The following is a 13,107-nucleotide window of genomic DNA, read 5'->3' as shown; positions in this document are numbered from 1 at the left end:
TTTTCATAAAGTTCATGTAATTTGTAACAGTCCTTGTCTTCTTGACTTGACCAAAGATTTGATTTCAGTATTATATCTTAGTAGCAATATTTGCCAAAAAGCAAAAACTACACAATACACCAAGACAAATGTTACCATGTGAGATGTGTGGGCCTTTTATGTAATATTTGACAAAACAAGCGTACAAAGTTGAAATAACTTAAACATTCAGCAGACAGCTCACACTGCTATTTCACTTTCCTCCCTGGAAATGCTTCAGTCAGCATTTAAACAACACAAGGAACAAAATATTTAACACTGAAATCTTGTGACGCTTTTTTTCCAAGTCTTTAAAACATGTAGTTAAAGAGATAAATGTGAAAAAAATACAGAGAGATCTCTGCAGAGTAAGAATTTGGTCGTTACTAATCCTGAACAATAATATCACTTTGATCTACAAGTGATTTACTTCCATCAGTAAATTAAAGCACTTGGGATTTTAAGGATTATGTAGCCATTTAAAAGCTATTTGTGCAAGGCACCAGAATGCTGAGCAGCAATTTAACACGTGAGAGATAAATAGGTAGTGCTCTACATCAACAGTTCTCATAGCCCTGATTTCTGGGCAGTCAGTCTGAGGAAACAGCTGCACTGTGTGGCCACATCAGGCCCAGCAAATCAATGCTGTGCAGGTCACGTCCACCCCGTCTTACGCCACCAGCAGCGGATCAGCGCTTTCACCAGAGACTGGAGGGGCTTTACAGCCCAGGGATCTTCTGGAGGAGCAGCAGCAATTCAGTGCCTCCCTGAGCTTACAGAGCGGTCTCAAAGATAACCAAGTTCCCGTCTGCTGTTACTGCGTGTCCGTTTGACAGGCTGGGGCGGCTCCTGCTGTCGTAAGCCTGGAACGCATAGTTTACAAATGTCAGTTTACAAAAAGAGATTGACTCAAGTTCTTCACACTTAACGAAAACAAACTGACCTTTTTAGCTGCCTCTAGAAGAGCTGCTGCCTCCTGTTTGCCCGTCTGCTGCACCATTTTATAAAAAAAGTTAGTGGGATCCTGCAGCAGGGTGTACGGCTCATCATACGCATGGATCTTCCCCGCATCTAGAACCTGGAAACAAATAGTTCTGATTATTGCACAAAAGTAAGAGCAAAGTATGAGTTTCAAAGTAAAACTAATAGCCTCTTGACTTGAATCTGGCATTTTTCAGGCTATGAAAGAAAAGCTGCTAAACCCAGAAAGCCCGACACTCCATCCACATACAGGGAAAGCAGAAGCTGCTCCAAAGGTGACAGTCACACTTGTGTTACAGTTTGTATGTTTGGACACCACCAATCTTGTCAAATACAGAATGCATTAAGCATTAATGCATTTCTAAGGCCTGGCATTGACAGATTATTTGGATCCAGCTCTCAGCAAAAAGCCATTCTACTTTTTACCTTTGCATTAGTTGTTTAACTACTACCTAATTAGAGGTTTTACCTAATTAAGTGGCATCAGTGTCAACGATTCAGGACTCACCAGTATACGGTCGCTGTCTACGATGGTGTTGAGGCGATGAGCGATGGTGAGCACAGTGCATTCCCTGAATTTATCTCGTATGGTTTTCTGGATCAGCTCATCGGTCCTGCAGCCGCAGAAATAAACGCTTCTGTTAGTGTGACCTTTAGATAAAATTTACTATCAGCAAACAACCACCGATGTGTCAAAGTAAGTGTTATCAGCTGAGTAGTTTCTGTATCCCATCATGCTGCAGTACACAAGATATTCTTCTGTCTAACAAGATGTTGTTCATACACAGTAGGCAAACGTCATCTTGCAGTACCTCGGGTCCACATTGGCTGTGGCCTCATCAATGATGAGGATGCGGTTCTTCCTCAGGACAGCTCGTGCCAGACACACCAGTTGCCTCTGGCCCACACTGAAGTTGGAGCCCGACTCAGCCAGGGCAGTCTCCAACTTTCCAGGGAGCTCTTCCACCACAGACTTTAGCTGCACCTGCAGGAATAAAAAAAAATAAAGCAGCTTTAACTACACTGTGTGTGTCCTCTATAAATAATTCCTGCTCTGTCGTCTTTTTACAGTTAGTTCCACAGGGTTCTGTACTGGGACCAATCATACATGCTTCCCTTAGACATTATTAGAAGCACTGCTATGATATGATACGCAGATGACACCCAGCTTTATTTATCAATCAAGACAAATGATTCAAAAACAAATAGTGTGTCTAACCTGACACTGACTCAACCTCCAATAACACAAGGACTCATGTTTGATCAGGGTATGTTCCTTAGCATCTACATTAAGGACTGCCTTTCTTTTCTTTCTATTAATTTGTGCAGTACCTGTAAAATTAGAAGCAACCTGTCTCAAAGTAAAGCTGGAAAGCTAGTTGGTGTATTTATTTATTCTAGGCTGCATTGCTGTAAAAGCCTAAAAGCCTTCAGTTGATCCAGAATGCTGCAATCAGTATAAAAGAGAGACTCCATTCTTCACATATTAGCTTCTCTGCATTAAATTTGAAGTTCTTCTTCTTACATATAAAAATCATGAATAAGACCTGTTAGTATCTAAATATCCTAACAAAGATTAATATAAACTATAACATAATATAATTACTGCATAGTCATCTGTTTTGACTACAATGTTACCCACAGAGATGTCCCGTGATGCTAAGAGCACAGCTTTAGCACATTTGTGCCATTCACTGCCTTCCCATCATAGGCCATAAGGGCTACTCTGGGTAACATCACCCTCAGAGGTATTTGTGCAATAAGAGCTGCTGGGTTCCTCTGCAGGTGGAGAACTGTGATAGACAGTGCGGTGTTATTGTTACACTGTGACAGCAGCAGATGTAGAGATTAGGGGTGCAACGATATTCGTATCGATATTGAACCGTTCGATACAGTGCTTTCGGTTCGGTACGCATATGTATCGAACAATACAACATTTGTAATTTATTTTATCAACTTTCCTTCTGACGATGCTGTCTGTGTGGAGCGCTCAGTGAATCTGCGTTCGACTACTCCGCCTAGGCTGCACTGTCGACCCTAGGCGGAGCAGTCGAACGCAGATTCACTGAGCGCTCAACACAGACAGCATAGTCAGAAGGAAGAGCGCAGGGCAAGCTAGCGAGACAGAAGTTAAGCTCTCCTTGCAACATGGACGTTCCCCACTTTCATTCAGATCTGGCGTTTGGAATTATTTTGGTTTTCATGTGACGTATGACCCTGAAGGTAAGCGAGTCATGGACTAAAGTAAAACAGTATGTTGGATGTGCCATGCAATGCTCAATTACATGGGTGGGAGCTAGTGTGTTAGCGCAGTTAGCTCGTTAACGTGTTGGCCGTCTAGCCCCATGCACGGGGCGATCGGCGGTAGCTCGTTAACGGAGATTTGCCGTGTTGTGGCGTTAAGGTCATTTCAACGAGATTAACCTGAAAGCACTAGTGGGAACACAACGAATATGACTGCACATTTACATCATCTTAGTGCAAAGACAAAAACAACAAGCATGCTACTAACTTTAGCCGAGTCATTTAGACAGCTGTTAGCACATGATTCTCCTTATGCTGCTGAGAATATAGCCCAGAAGAAGCGGATAGTATAGCTTTTATTTTGGAAAGAGGCATTTCTCTGTAATAAACTCTCTTTTCCAAAGATGAGTGATTCCTCAATCAGATACAGGGCTTGCAATATCGCTAGCCCGACGTCCTGGGGCTAGCGATTTTTTTCAGACGGGCTACCCTGCCCGTCGGGCTATTGTAGGAAGGAAAAATATATGTCAATGCTTTTGCATTCTTTCAGAAATGTAGCTGGGTAATTATGTCATTGGCATCGGTGAGCCACTGTCAATATGTGATATATTGAAATCGCGTTTGAATTTGCGCTTGTTTTTTTGCTTTCACTTTGCAATCGTGCGAACTGTGTATAGAGAGCGACAGCACTGATCTGTGAGTGATGATAATTTGTGCACCAATTCCTCTGACATCGTCTTATTAATCGTTAGCTTACTATGCAAACATGACAAGTGAAATCTCCCACAGCAAGCTTAAACATGTGAGAGGTTGATCGCGCAGAGAATCGCTGAGCTTATGTGAGTGCGTGTGTAAAAGCAGCAGGATATATATTTTAGTTCTGCTGAGCCAAATAAGACAGGTCAGGGTGAAGAAGTGACAGCCAAAGAAAAGCTTACCACAAAACGGAGAAGTTATGACAAATCAGACTATAAGGCAAAAAGAAAGTGCAGCTTTATGGTTTCATGGACAAAATAATTTCTGTGGCTGCGATATGACGAGCTAAATAACCAGGGGTGCACATAAGTGGTCCGCAGGTGCGCATTCGCTGTCAAAATAAAAAACGCGCACAAGGGTTAGAGTTAAATTTAAAAACTGTACTTTTGAGTTAAAATATATATTTATAATTTTAATAAATGACAAATTAAAAAGGCATGAACAGTTTTTTTGTATTGAAAAAATATCGAACCGTGACACCAAAGTATCGAACCGAACCGAACCGTGAATTTTGTGTATCGTTGCACCCCTAGTAGAGATGTGACCCAAAGCTGACAATCCCTCATTATAAGCGGTTGTAAATGCACCACAGGAATTAAAGAGTGCAAGGATGCAGAGAGTTGGAACTGCACAGTTTTTCTCAGCTGAAAGAGGGAGAGACAATGTGTGAAGGATGCTGATGATCCTCTGCTCTGAAAGTGACACAATTAGGAATAGGATCTATATAGAGCCCCAGACAGTCCATACATGGTGCAGGTTCCTGGCAGCTCTTTTCAAGGCTGATTTTGAGGTCAAAATCCTTGAGGTCATTCACCACCACACTGGGATCTCTGATTGTCCGCTCCTGGCTCCAGGACATAATTACATAATTGCCTATGTAAGAGAATATCCTCATGCAATAGAGACAGCAGCTCCTCCACCCTCAGTCATCCTGAATGGGACAGTTTGATGCTAGTACGCTACGCTCTGATGAGCCAACCTGACATATTTCACAATATTTCTGTTGTATGGTAAGATAATAAAATAGTTTGGCAAGTATTCTGCTTCATCATACAAGAATTAAAACTCACACACTACTGATTCTGCCGATTGTGAGAGTTACTGACCTCTTCCAGAGCACTCCACAGTTCTTCATCTGTGTGTTGGTTAAATGGATCCAGGTTCTTTCTCATGGAACCCGTAAACAGTACCGGGTCCTAAAGGGGTGGGGGAGAGTTGGAGAACCCAGAGGACACCAAAATGATTAGATTTTGTGGACTATTTGTAAACAGAACAGCACAGTGACTTATTTCGACATATCTGAGTGAATGTCCTGCTGTGGCAGGTAAAAGTTTAAAAAACCTAAATGGCACACATGGCAAACTGTAACCAGCTGCCCTCTTTTGGTTTTGAATGCATCCTACAGTTTGCAAAAGTTCTGACTGATCACAGCAAAGAGCTTTGTGGGAATTGAAATGCTGAGAGCGTTGAGGAGAAAATGTTTGCTGGACAGCTGATTTTAACTCATTACTGGTAAGCTGGTGAAAACAAACAAACAAACAACAAAAAAACCAAAAGATGCAGTGTTAAAACTACACTCGTATAATTGTTTGAGCAAATAATTCAATTTTATTTATAAGCACCAAATCAAAGCAGTTGCAACAAAGTGCTTGTGCACTTTGTTGCAACACTTGTGCTTTTCTCACAGAGCAAACAGAAGTGACTCTAGAGTGTCAGAGCAGACTGGGGCTGCTGATCCTTTCTTAGCTTTAAGGATGTGCCCAACTAGTAATAATTAATGTCACTTATTAGCCAAATATTTCTCATGTCAAAGTAACAAAGTCATAGTAGACGAGCTACGAAACAAGGCAACAAGAGTAGCCAGATGCTAGTGTTGTGTTCTGCTAAGAGGTCAGCTATGATGTTGTACCTGAGGAATGATGGACATCTTCTGCCGCAGGTCATGGAGGCCGATCTCAGAGGTCACAATACCGTCGATGTAGATCTTCCCCTGGGGCTCTGCCAGGCGGAACAGAGCCGAGACCAGAGAGCTTTTCCCGGCTCCTGTTCTACCCACAATACCAACCTGACCCACAGGACACAGAACATAAGCTTTGGTTTGACAGCGTATCACACAAATGGCTTCAGGTTCTTAGAAACAAAACAAATAAACCTTGATGTCTGACCTTCTCTTGGGGTCTAAACATGGCTTTCAGGTTGTGCAGCACCTGAGGTCCGTCAGCACTGTAGGAGAAGTTGACCTGGTCAAAAGTCACCAGGCCTTTACTTGGCCAATCAGGAGGAGGACGTTTCTGGGTTTCCCAGGGTGCTTCACTCTCCAGTTTAGTGTACTCTACTACTCTTTCCACTGATGTCATCTGAGGACAGAAACGCAGGAATGCACATTAAATCAGGATCAGTCTGTGTGGTGTAGTCAAGAACACAACATGTAATAAAACTATTTGCATACAAGTTCAATTTAAGAAATAAACAATCAGGTAAATCTGAAAGAATGGATTAATATCTAGAATTACACCAAAAATTTAAGAAGATACTGCCCACCACATCCTCCACATCCAATCAGCAAGTCTGCAACTCACAACTCAGTGTTCAGGATGCTTCAGTCTGCCACTGTTTCTGCAGGATTATTTTCCTAAGCTACTTTTTCTCCATGAGCTGCTTTTCTCAATGAAGGAGAACTGCCACGTGAATCAGACGGATGTTATAGAATCATTTAGTGTGTCTACTTGGTATCAAGGAGAATGCAGGTATTATTTATTATGGACAGATGCCAGAGAAACACCAGTACAACTAGTGGTCTATTCATGCTATTCGTGTGAAAGAGCAGAATCCCAAAGCTTAACCCTTTGGACTCTTGCAAAATAATAATGTCCATTTGTCCTCTTCTGCTTATCAAATTCAGGGTCACGGGGGGACTGGAGCCTATCCCAGCTACCACAGGTCGGGAGGCAGGGTACACCCCGGACAGGTCGCCAGGTCGACAGATAACCATTCGCACTCACATTCACACCTACGGGCATTTTAAATTCACAACTAACTTCATGTCTGTGGACTTTCGGAGGAAACTGGAGTACCCGGAGAGAAACCACACAAACATGGGGAGAACATACAAACTCCTCACAGAAAGACCCCGGCCTGATGGTGGAGTTAAACTCAGGACCTTCTTCTTGCTGGGAGACAACAGTTCTAACCACTGCATCACCCAAATAAATAATTTACTTCAGACTCCTAAAAATTTTTGATCATTTAAGTCTGCTGACAACACAAGTTTAAGATGCGTAGCACACCAGGCAGAAATCATACAACATCAGGAAAGTGGTCTCAGATTCACCTCCATGTCAACAAGCCCAACAACCATAAATATAAAACAAAATGGCAAAGAAGACTTTTGATGTTCAAATGACAGAATAAATACAATCTTTGGACTATTTCTGGAAATTAGTGAGATTTATATGGGAATAGCAAAAGCTCAGTATGGAAAGAAATGATACAAGCTCTGGAAATAAAAGAGACAGTGAGTATCTTACCATGTTCTCCACCTCTGCACTCTGTCTGACACCCCACTGGAACATGCCCATTAGTGTGACAGAGTAGCTCAGAGCCAAACCAACAGCACCCGCATCAAGCTCTGACAGGAGCAGGAAAACAACCATTTTACTAACACTTTTAAAAGTTAAACGGCAGCAATCACTCAGCATCTGCTGGACTGCATATACACTGTATTGCCAAAAGTATTCACTTAACTGCCTTCGCAAGCATATGAACTTGAGTGACATCCCATCCATTTAATTTAGAGGGTTTAAAATTATGCAGCTTCAACTCTTCCACAAGGTTTAGCAGTGCGTTTTTGGGATTTTTGATCATTCTTCCAGAAGTGCATTTGTGAGGTCAGACACTTATGTTGGATGAGAAGGCCTAGCTCGTCATCTCCACTCGAATTCATCCCAAACTCACTCACACATGTCTTCATGGACTTCATGGACGTTGCTTTGTGTACTGTACACAGTCATGCTAGAACAGGGGGCCATCGCCTTGATGGCCCCTTCCTGAATGAAATTGTCCAAAATGTCTTGGTATGCTGCACTAAGAGTTTCTTTCCCTGGAAACAGTCAGATAAGTACCGTTCTCAGACTGGACCATCGGCTTGCCAGATGGAGAAGCTTGATCGTTCATCAATTTGGATGGGTAAGCCTATACTTTTGGCAATATAGTGGATAACCGGCACACTGCTGCCCCCTGCTGGTAAGCGATCGCAAACAGCAAGACTAAATCAACAGTAAAATTAGTTCTCTCACTGTCTCTGAGCAGCAGACAGCCAAAAGTAGTGATGGTAACAAAGATGGAGCAGATGCCATCAAGGCGGACAGCAAACCAGCGAGAGGTGGTCAGGAACAGGAACCAGGCCTCTGCACAGGGAAACAATCCATCACAGACAGTTCAAAAACATACAATTTTTAAGTTCTCTGATCATAATATGAGCTTCTATGTGCCAAGCATGAAGAGCACCTGAGTGCAGGTCCTGATGGGCATCAAAGACTTTCTGGAAGCGCTTCTCTTCCCCAAATGCTCGGATTGTCCAAAGGCCCTGAAGAGATGAGGACAAGTGGGAGAAGACTGGACTCCGAGCTGAGGACACAGATGAGTCAGAAGTTACCAATAGGTTAAAGAGCTTCAAGTTTTAAAGATATTACATATGCAGGTTTTAAAATGAAAAAGAAACAACAGTAGCAGCACGTGTATCTCCTTCTTCACACACTGTTGTACTGTAGGACACTCACTGGTGGACTCCAGCCGTTTAACATTTCTGGAGGTCCGCAGAAAGTAGCGACGCAAATAAAGAAAGATGAGAAGGAGGGGGACAACGGGGATAAGGATCCAGGGAATCACTGACGCTGCAACAGCAATGACCCCAAGTATCTGGAGGAAGATCTGCTCACAACAGAAAAACACATCAACATTAAAGTGGTTTGTTCTTGTGCCTTTTTCTTTTTGAGTGTCTTTAGAAAAGAAAAATGAATGTTTTACAGAATGAGAAAGTATTTTCATTAACTTGTGCATTGTACTTCAGCCTTTCACTTTAGTAACAGCACTGTCAGTTTTACTCATTTTATTCTTCAAAGAGATCTTTGACCCTCTGTTACAAATAAGAGCGTTATCTCAGATGGGCATCAGTAGGTAAATGTTACCAACCTCAGCAAAGGGCAGTGCCACAGCGCTTACACTTTTGCTTTACTCACCAGTGGCAGCACTGAGTACTGAGTGACTGAGGCAAGCTCAAGGAACATGTGACAACAAAGAAATTCGTAATATTTTGTCCAGCAGCGTGTAATCAGTGTAATGATTAGCTTCAAAGTTAAGAGCTAAGGGCTAATGAGTTATAAAGCCTGGACCTGAGTGAAGTATTTCAGGTACTGCATTGATTTCATAGTGATGGGACAGCTGCTGTGAGTCTGCAGCAAAGTTTAAATTGCCTAGTTATGGCATTTTCTTCATAGAATTTAGCTTTCACTTTGGAAAACTACCCAGCAACAGATGAGCACATGGTAAGATCGCTTTTCTTCTTAGGTTGTTGAACTGTTGATTTGATTCTATTAAGACTTGTTACCGTTTTTTTTTATTGGACTTTAAATGACTTTTATTGGCTTGAAAGTTTTATTATCATTACAGTAGTGAGTGCTGCTGTTACTTCAGGGAAATACTTCCCTACCTTTGCTCTGGACCTGCTGTGTTTATCGAAAAGAGCGTGGAGGCTACAGCTCCACCATAAACTGTCACTTGTTATGATCTTCATTGCAGCTTTGTCAGTGGTTTAGAAAAGAAAAATGCTGCTGTGTCTTTGCTGAGAAATCTACCCTCACCTGAACGAAATCTGCAAACGTCACTGGCATGTTGGAGTCCAGCAGCCCAATGTCCTTTGAAAATCTGTTCAATACTCTTCCTGAGGTCAGACAAGAGATAATTATCACCACACTTTGAAACCAGCTAGAGTAAGATTAATGTTTAGTTTAACTTTCCTTGCCTGTATATAGGGGGTCATATGATTGTTGGGTTTTTCTCTGTATCTATGAAGCGCCTTGAGGCGACTTTTGTTGTGATTTGGCGCTATATAAATAAAATTGAATTGAATTGTATACTGTGCCCCCACAAAGATGGCAAATGGAGTAAAAGTAACCACAAAATTCATCCATCCATCTTTACCCCCTTTATCTGGGTTATTTGGGTCACACCAAGGTATGACTGAGTTCCTGACCCTATGTGTAAGGAAGAGGAACCTCACCAAACCTCATCTAACCCTGGGGCCTGGCCAGCTTTTTTGTTTGTTTGTTTTTTTACTTCAGTGGCCTCAGCCACAGTGATGGATGGGTTAGCTCCAGACTCTGCTTCCACTACAAAAAGTGTATCAGCAGGATTGAGGACATCATTTAAGCAGATCAAGCATCCTACCCAGGGACTTGAAGAGGGTTGGGTATTGTGCTGACGTGTCAAATGTGATTTTACACATAAGCATAAAATGACAGTCAGGACCTGTTTCTTGACTCAAATGCACAGGGAAACAACCAGACTCATCCATCCCAAAGCACAGTTGCCAAATTGGGGATACCTGTATACCCAACCTGCCTGTCACCTCTCACTGAGGGCAACCCAGGACTGGTACAATGTCCAGCCCTCTCTAGACACCAGAGCAAAAGCTATGAGTTCATGTGACCGTGACTACACCTAGTTCATATTTCTCAACCTTAAGCATTAGCTCAGGCTCCTTCCCCAACAGAAAGGTGCCATTCCAAGTTCCTAAAGCCAGATTTCTCAGCCTGCCCCTGACCATCTCCCCTCCGGTGAGTGGTTGGCCCACACGAGCACTACAGAATTCCATTTAGAAGTTTTTGAACTACAAAATTCTACAATTTACCGACTCTGGCTTTAGAACGTACAACACTAAAAATTTGCAAAGTTTTGCTTACCAATCGGATTGATGTCAAAGAAGCGCACGGGTGTTTGGAGTATAGCGCTAAACATGCGGTTGTGCAGAGACTGTGAACACCTCACTAGCACATTGAACAGCACCAAATTCCTGCCAAAGCCAAAGATTATGGTGACTGCAGTCAAACCTGGAAAAATAACACACCATAAAACACCAGTGGAGTAAAATCAGAAGAAATGCAGCGCAGTGTAAATAAGAGAACGCCTTTACCTCCATAAATTCCCAGGTAAAAATCCGTGTCCAGCTCTTTGGTGACATTTAGTCCATTTGTTGTGATGTTAGTCATGTTACTGCTGGCCATTAGTTTTTCTTGCTCATCAGCCCTAAACAGTCAGACATGAGTATAAACAGACATGTAAAAGCTGCAGTCTATGAGGAAAACGGCAGATTGAAGATACTTACCAGTAAGCTAGCCACCAGTCTTGCATGATGTATGCTACCTAGAAGATATAAAAGCCAAAAAAATAATTTTTACTGCTTTATATTACACATGTGAAATGCATTCAACACTTATTCTCACTGAGCTAACATGTGGAAGGCGAATTACAAGTGCAGGTGAGTCTTTGTGTACCTGAGCCATGATGTTAAGCAGCACGACAGCCAGCAGAACCACAATGTTGGCCCCAGCTGCCAGATACTTGGCATAGATGCGTATTCCAATAGTTCCCTGAGCTCGAGTCTCCTCTGCAAATGTCTGAACTTTCTCCGCCTGCGAGGAAGTCATCAGCATGCAGACAAGTATCATGATCACTGGCCGTCAAGTTCCCTGTGTTTAACTTGTCAAAATGAAAACGGACTAAAGCAAACTAAGCTCAAGTTGTGTCAGTTCAGCACGCTCTGTATGTTAAAGACCATTGGGGAAGGGGAAAAGAAAGAAAAGCAAACATGATATTAAACTAGGGATGGGCAGAAACGACCCATTTCCTATAAACAACCCTGATTTTTTAAAAACTAGGCTGTTTTTACTGATAATTATCCACTAACCGGTAACTGGTCTTCATCTTTGATGGACTGGACAGAGGAAGTCTGGGACAGCACTGAATTTTGAGACAGAGTTCGAGTTCTGGTGGGGGTGTCATGATGAGGCTGCTGTTGCTCCTCTTCCTCCTTCTTGAGAAGGGAGGTGAAGTCCAATCCAGACTGCTGAAGCTCCGTGTAAGTTCCCTTTGCCACCATGTGACCCTGACAAACACACACACATATCACCAAGTGTTAGGAAATTGTACAGCTGTGTTTTACAGACCTATGGCAGCACCACCTCCTCATGTGAAACACACACTTTGTAGTGTTTGGAAATGTACTGCGGTTTACATCTTCAAAGTCCTGCGAGTCACCCAGATAGTCTGTTGACAGTCAGCTTGCTTTGGCAGCACTCAGTCTTGTTTGTGCTTTTCTACAAATGGTAGTAGTGTGGCTGAATTTCAGAAAACATCTCCTGAAGAGACAAAGATAAATCCCTGCAGCCCCTTCAGTCTATGATCTAATACAGGGGTGTCAAACGTATGGCCCGCGGGCCGGATCAGGCCCGCAAACGGGTTTAATCCAGCCCGCGAGATGATTTTGTAAAGTATAAAAATGAGCAGCAATTTTTCAATAAAGAAACTGTTGTTCCAATTGTGTCCATTGGATGGCGCAATAGCAATTGTGAGCTACTTTGTTTTGCCCGCGAAATTTAAACCTGATCTGTTTTGGCACCCTCATTGCCCCAATATGTCTCTGTCAAAAAAGAGAAAAGTGGATGCAGAGTGTTCCAAGATAAATGGTCATCCTCCTCACGGAAGTGAATGGGAAAGCTGTATGTTTGGTGTGTTCCCAGCATGTTGCAGTGCTGAAAAGAATATAACCTCCGTCGCCACTATGTGAGTCTTCATGCCGACAAATATGACAACTTTCAAGGACAGCGGAGAAGAGAGAAGGTGAATGAACTGTTGGCGGGTCTGAAGAAACAGCAGTCTGTGTTTACTCACAGCCGAGACATCAGTGATGCTGCAGTGAAAGCTAGCTACCTCATTGCTAATGAAATTCCACTAGCTTCAAAACCATTTAGTGACGGTGAATTTGTAAAAACATGTATGATGAACAAAGCGCCAGGCCTTTGCAAATATCAGCCTGACAACAAACACAGTTGC

General features: G+C 42.6%; 1 protein-coding gene across 1 annotated transcript; it reads right to left on the bottom strand.

The window, feature by feature from the left end:
• Positions 1-20: 20 nt before the first annotated feature.
• Positions 21-12,441, bottom strand: LOC147302272 (ATP-binding cassette sub-family C member 4-like). The gene is made up of 17 exons (XM_086283083.1): positions 11,963-12,441; positions 11,550-11,687; positions 11,381-11,418; positions 11,189-11,301; positions 10,959-11,105; positions 9,858-9,937; positions 8,778-8,928; positions 8,506-8,625; positions 8,295-8,405; positions 7,527-7,627; positions 6,165-6,356; positions 5,909-6,064; positions 5,106-5,195; positions 1,812-1,984; positions 1,508-1,613; positions 962-1,096; positions 21-881 (listed from the first exon to the last, which is right to left on the bottom strand). The coding sequence occupies exons 1-17, from the start codon at positions 12,152-12,154 to the stop codon at positions 792-794; spliced, it is 2,133 nt and encodes a 710-aa protein (XP_086139209.1). The 5' UTR covers positions 12,155-12,441; the 3' UTR covers positions 21-791.
• Positions 12,442-13,107: the final 666 nt, after the last annotated feature.

Source organism: Aulonocara sp. 'chitande type north' Nkhata Bay, linkage group LG23 (genome assembly GCF_057382095.1).
Source record: "Aulonocara sp. 'chitande type north' Nkhata Bay isolate Kocher_YH1m ecotype deep benthic linkage group LG23, A_spYH_male_GT1.1, whole genome shotgun sequence".
Classification (NCBI taxonomy): Eukaryota; Metazoa; Chordata; class Actinopteri; order Cichliformes; family Cichlidae; genus Aulonocara; species Aulonocara sp. 'chitande type north' Nkhata Bay.
Note: the sequence above shows the minus strand (reverse complement) of the source record. Positions and strands in the feature narration are given on the sequence as shown.

Excerpts from the sequence above, each read along its gene's own strand:
- LOC147302272 (XM_086283083.1), bottom strand. The coding sequence starts at position 12,154 with ATGGTGGCAAAGGGAACTTACACGGAGCTTCAGCAGTCTGGATTGGAC. Across the intron at positions 1,614-1,811 it reads ACAGCCAATGTGGACCCGAG|GACCGATGAGCTGATCCAGA; the intron begins GTACTGCAAGAT and ends CTGCGGCTGCAG. Across the intron at positions 1,097-1,507 it reads TAGACAGCGACCGTATACTG|GTTCTAGATGCGGGGAAGAT; the intron begins GTGAGTCCTGAA and ends ATTTGTTTCCAG.